The sequence below is a fragment of the Amborella trichopoda genome, chromosome 3 (genome assembly GCF_054954075.1).
Source record: "Amborella trichopoda isolate Santa Cruz 75 chromosome 3, AtrichopodaSantaCruz75HAP2 v2.0, whole genome shotgun sequence".
In the NCBI taxonomy this organism is placed as follows: Eukaryota; Viridiplantae; Streptophyta; class Magnoliopsida; order Amborellales; family Amborellaceae; genus Amborella; species Amborella trichopoda.
In genome coordinates, this window is record NC_142338.1 from 12,948,678 (window position 1) to 12,954,946 (window position 6,269).

The window sequence follows — 6,269 nt, forward strand, 5'->3', positions numbered from 1 at the left end:
AGCCTGGCTAGGCACAATACCACAGCAGCTCAAGATTTGGGCCCGGGTTCCACATATAGGGGGCCCATTTTGACTTAGTCAAAACTTTTTTTCTATAATTTTTTTTTTTTCTTAATTATATTTGATCCAGCTTGCCGTGACAGGATTAGGGCTAGGTTGGGTCCAATGTTGGAAAAGTCAATTGGGGCTGAATATTTCGCTCATGCCCCAGCCGAGTACTCTTATGAGTCAAAGTAACTCGGATCGATTACTGTAGCACCTAGAAATTATTGAAAAAAATAAAAAACTCGAAGAATAGAAAATATATATTCAAAAGCAAAACACAACAAATTGTGGTTGAAAGAGTAACAAAAAATAGATTTTAAAAAAGGGTGTGGTTTCTATAAGGTGGCAACCCTAAATTTTATCATAAAATGTAATTTTGGTGTAAAACATTATTCGTATTATCTCAAAATCTATTTTTCATATCTAATTATAAAATTTTAAATTTAAAAAATGGTTAAAATCAAGTAGATCTATAAACATATGAAAATCTAAAAAATGGACGGCCTAGATAATGTGTTGTAAGATGCATTATTTCCACGACTCAAAATTTTTTTTTTTTTTTTTCCTTATCGATACATCTCGATGATCAAGTGGAGCGTTTTCCAACATATAAACAACCTTCTATGATGGATTTTTGAGATGGTGAACATCTTAAAGTCGCAACCTTATAAATAAAAGTTTTTCAAAAATAAATATATATATATATGTAACAAATTAATTGGTCAAATTTTTAGAACTTTTTAAATTTTTTTTAAAAAAATTAAAGATCATGCTGGAGTGGGCTCTATAACAACTAGGCCCGGGCTTGGGCGAGGTGCGAGGACAGGGCGGTGTAATAATTGGAAGAGGAGAGGCAGGATTTCCCGCGGTAATGTGACGATTGGACCCTCCCCTACTTTTTTTGGCACCGAACGAACATCAATCACCAAATAAAATGCAAAAAGATCGAAAGCGAAAGAACCAAAAAGAGTGAAGGGTAGTTGTTTGACCCAAACCCATCACCGACACTCTCACATCCCATCAGACTCGCCACAAAACCAGCCATTTTTCATTCTCTCTCTCTCTCTCTCTCTCTCCACACAAATCAAACCCAAATATCTCAAAACCCGATCGATCCCCAAATGCAAATTCATTCCTCCGCCCCCCTCTCCCTCTCCCTCTCCCTCTCCACCACCACTCTCTCTCTCTCTCTCTCCAAATTCGAAATCCATGACTGCCGCATCCCTCATCCCCTTCTTCTCTCTCATCGCCATCTCTCTCCTCCGTGCAGGTGGAGCGGATCCCTGCAGCGGCCGCTACATCTTCATCCAACACCTCCCGCCGCGCTTCAACCGCGACCTCCTGGCGGACTGCGCTGCGTACCCTGTTTGGCAGGATTTCTGCCCCTACAAGGCGAACCTGGGGCTCGGCCCCAAGACCCACAACGGCACCTCCTCCTGGTTCCGCACCGATCCCTACCTCCTCGAACCATTGTTTCACGCCCGCATGTACCAATACCCCTGCCTTACCCCGGACCCCGACCTCGCCTCTGCTGTCTTCCTCCCGTACTACGCCTCCCTCCACTCGCTTCCCTTCCTCTTTGGGCCCGACCAGAACTACAGCATCGCCCACGGCCTCGACTTGGCCCGCCTCCTCTCTGACTCCTCCGTTTACAGACGTCGCCACGGCCATGACTACTTCTTTGTGGCCTCGCGCACCGCGTTGGATTTCTCTAGGCCGTTGGACTCCCGACCCGACGCCTGGGGTACCAGCCTCCTGGAGCTCCCGGCCTTCTTCAATTTCACGGTGCTGGTGACAGAGTCACGGGCGTGGCCCTGGCAGGAGCACGCAGTCCCTTACCCGACGTCTTTCCATCCATCGACCCTCTCCCACCTCCACACCTGGCTGCGCCGGGTCCGCCGCTCCCCCCGCCCCACCCTCATGCTCTTTGCAGGCGGAGCCACCATGTCCCCCAACGGGCCCCCCAACATCCATCGCTCCATCCTTTCCCAGTGCGCATCCACCGATGAGAGCATATGCTCGATCGCAGATTGCTCCCGCTCCGCCTGCGACCACGACCCGGGCCGCTACATGAGGCCCATGCTGCGGGCCCGCTTCTGCCTGCAGCCCCCGAGCGACACCCCAACGCGGCGGTCGACATTCGACGGGATGATCGCAGGATGCATCCCTGTCTTCTTCGAGGACCGCTCCGCCAAGTCGCAGTATGACTGGCATATGCGGCCGGAAGAGTACCGGGAGTTCTCTGTCTTCATAGCAAAGGATGAGGTGGTTTGGGGCGGATTGAACATAAGCAGGGTGCTGATGGGAATTGGGGATGAGGAGGTGAGGAGGATGAGAGAGAAAGTGATTGAAATGATACCTAGTATCATTTACAGGGGGCATCGAAGCTCTAAATCCCTAAGGGAGGAGGTGAAGGATGCTTTCGATTTAGCAGTGGAGGGAGTCATCCGCAAAATCAAACACAGGATATCCAATTTGGGCGTAGATTAACTTGGGCATTTTGTCATTAGATCCAGATCCGGAAGGGTACCCTCCCTGCTGCCTGCTCGGAACCAGACACGTACATGAACTATCGAATTTTTTTTTTCATAAACCCATCGATGGTGATCAATTCGGGAAAGAAGCTGTGTAAAAATATACAGGCGATCCGGAATCGGGATCCCCATTATAGAGCCATTTCCATTAGTTGTATTTTTGATTGATTCTTGATGAAGGGCATTGGGCAATAGCCAATCCGTACTGAAGATACTTGTATACACACATTTTACTTGTTGATCAATTGAAACTGAATCTGTACTACCAAATTATCGGATTGTACCGCTTTAGCAGCTTTTTTAAAGATTTTTGCCTGTCAACCAACCTACACGAGGTTCTTTCTGATTATAAAAGTTAGAGCACGCATATCATGCTCCCTCAGGATCATAGTTTACTTCTACTCCCAAGATCTACTTCTTTCAATTTGAGATCCATTTTACAATTATTAGATGAGTATTTTTAAAAAATCAAAATTCAAGATATCTAACACTTATATCTTGCCTCGATATCCTCTATTCAATTTCAATATATTATTGTACAATCAGGAAATTTTTTTTTTTTTATATTGAAATTTATCTATGGGTTGAAGAAGTTAATCCCAAAAAAATTCAGGTGTTTAAACTAATTTTAAGCGAGGTTTTACCTGAGGGAGTAAATGAACATTCTACTCCGGCGGGAGTGGAATATCTTTTGACATACAAGTTTTCTTTTTCTATGGTGAATCTTGGAAATCATTTTATTTTGTTGGTTAAGACTTTATTTTGAAGGGTTAACGGTATGGAACCTTGGACATTAATTAAGAACTTCACTTTGCCTAATTTGCTATTTATGAACTTCACACTTTTTCCATGTTCCATTAAATTCTTAATGCATAGATTCGAGCAAGTTGCATGTGAGTCCGAGCTAATAAACATTTAATACATCTTATGCATCAGCCCAAGATTTAATACGTGTCATTGTTTTGCGTAAAAAAACAAATCAATGGAGAAAATTATTATAAATATATATTAATTTTCGACAAATTAGAAAGAACCATCCACTTTCATAAACTTTGTCCACACCCTTTTTTTTCAGTTTTGACATTTAAAATACTTCGAGTTATCATGGCATTTAAAATGACAGTACAAAATGGGGTAGTCATTACAATACTTAGTACTCAAGTTTCACAATAATATGGCTACCGTAAAAGCTATTTTGATTGAAAAGAATACAAAAAAAGGGTACGGATGATATTTATGAAAGTTGGTAATTTTTTTCTAATTAGGTGAAAATAAAAGTATATTTATGGTAATTTCCCTAAAATCAACATCCACTTGGACATGAAATTTAGACTTAAAATCTCATAGATCGTGGAACCATAAAAAATAGGGATTTTGAATTTTATAAAAAAGCTATTTTAAGTTTGCTTTAGGATCGGCTCATCAATTATATCATTCACTAATATAAATGAAAGTATATTTAATTATATTAGTAAATCTATTATTTACTTATAAGTAAGTATTATTTTGAAAATGGGATAAACTAGATATGTAAGAAAAATAAATATAGAAGAAATTATCTTTTAATTTTTGTAGTTTAATTACTTTTATGTTTTATGTTTTATTTTTATTTTTAATTAAATTAATTTTTAAAATAATTGAAATTAATTTTAGATAATATTAGCAAACAAATTATTTAGTCATAAATAAATATTATTCTGAAAAATTAGAAAAAAATGAAAATACAAAAAATATCTCACATGTGTAACAAATAATTCATAATAGTTAGATATCTGATGCAATTAAAACTAATAAAAAAATATTCGTACACATGCCAAAAATATTCAAATTCAAATATTTGCTTTACTCTTTATACTATGTAGCTTAATATTAAGTAATATATAAAAATTGACATCTAAATAACTTAGAGATGATAATATTATAGCCATAAGTCAATTACAAATATATTTTTTAATTGTAAACTAAATTAATTAATATAAAGAAATCAATTCTATAGATAAGATTAGAATAATAATTATAGAATCGTATTTATATAATTATGAGATATTTATAATATTTAATTAGGATTCTAATTATTTTTACAATTTATTTCACATATATTTTTGGTACAATTAACTCCCATCATGATTTTGACATTATAACAATTACTATTTCTATTAATTATTCTAATAAAGGAATTAATTATAATGATTTAAATAATTATTGGTAATTACATTATAAAAACTACACTAGTTATAAGCAAATTTATATTGGGAAAAGTTTATATACAGCCGAGGCTCTAGATAATCAACTCAAAAATTTCACTAGAAGAGGTTGTCTTGATGCTCAAATATCCTCAAATTGATCATTTCAACATCAGGATGTATGGACATGAACAAAAAAATGGATTTCAAGTTTTCGAAATAGTGTATTTTGTAGCACATTTTTGGATTCTCAATGTTAAAGATTTTCAAGTTTTCATAGATATGTTGATCTACAATATCTTTTAAGCTTTAAACTTTATAAATAAAAGTGAAATTATATTTTAAAGCTATCACAAATATTTCCAGTATTAAAACCACATTTTTCGATACTATTTGATGGCAGGCTCTAATTTGATTGTTTAGAGCCTAGGCTCTATGCATACCGCACCCATTTATATAACTATCACTATAATATTAGAATAGACTATTAATATTAAGTCAAAACTTGAATAGTGCTTCATAATGATCATTTTTGTTTAGTAATGATAATTAACATCTTTATAATTAATGAATGATTACACTTGACTTAATTATGATAAAAAAGAGTGTTAAGAGGGAGAAGAGTATTCGTAGAGGGAGAGAGAAAGGGAGGTACATGTGGGGAGGAGAAATAGCTGATATTTTTAAAATATAGGACGGATAAATGTGAGATAAGTAATAGATGTATGCACAAGGTAATACTTCATAATTAATAGAATCTTTTGCAATATCTGAGAAATAATGGATAATTAATGTAAAAATAATTTGATACAATTAACATATGAGAGATGAAGAGAAGGGTGAGACAACATGGGGGTAGAGATAGAATATGAGAAAGGGGCAACAAACACAGGTAGAGAGAGAAATAAAGAGTTTTAAAGTCGGAGATAATGTGAAGTTTCAAATTTGGGGAAGGGGTTGAGGTGGTGGTGGTAGACCCATATCTTCGTTGCACGTTGTGCCTTTCACTCCCACGATAGCTAGTTAAAAAATGAGCAGGGGTTTATATCCCTATTAAATTATCCAAAAGAAAAGCGAGTAATTATGGATCGATAGGTTAATATGAGGATTTGGACAATTTCAAGAATAGAAAAACAAAAAGGGGAAGAAACTAAGAATTAGGAAGATACAACTATAATATAAAAGAGCACATGTCAATAAAATAAAAGGAGACCTCGTCTTGTTTTCTATATAATGATATAATATATATAATAATAAATAAATAGACAGGTAAATATACACTCGATATTCACAAACCCAACTGTGGGAGTGTCGGGTCTTAGTTGAGCCAGCTGACTAAACCATTATTTAAAAGAAAATTGTTTCGTACTGGCTGGACCACATTTCTATATATGCGATTCAAAAAGTGTAAAGCATCCATCTTAAATATGGATACATGTAGGTGTTCCATCTAAAGTCAATGAACACTAACATTCCAAATGTGTTTTACTAGAATTATTATTTTTAG

General features: G+C 36.5%; 1 protein-coding gene across 1 annotated transcript; it reads left to right on the forward strand.

Moving 5' to 3' along the window:
* The first annotated feature begins 597 nt into the window (after positions 1 to 597).
* On the forward strand, positions 598 to 2,849 carry LOC18432574 (Exostosin family protein). The gene has a single exon (XM_006842671.4). The coding sequence runs from the start codon at positions 1,255 to 1,257 to the stop codon at positions 2,533 to 2,535; it is 1,281 nt and encodes a 426-aa protein (XP_006842734.1). The 5' UTR covers positions 598 to 1,254; the 3' UTR covers positions 2,536 to 2,849.
* Positions 2,850 to 6,269: the final 3,420 nt, after the last annotated feature.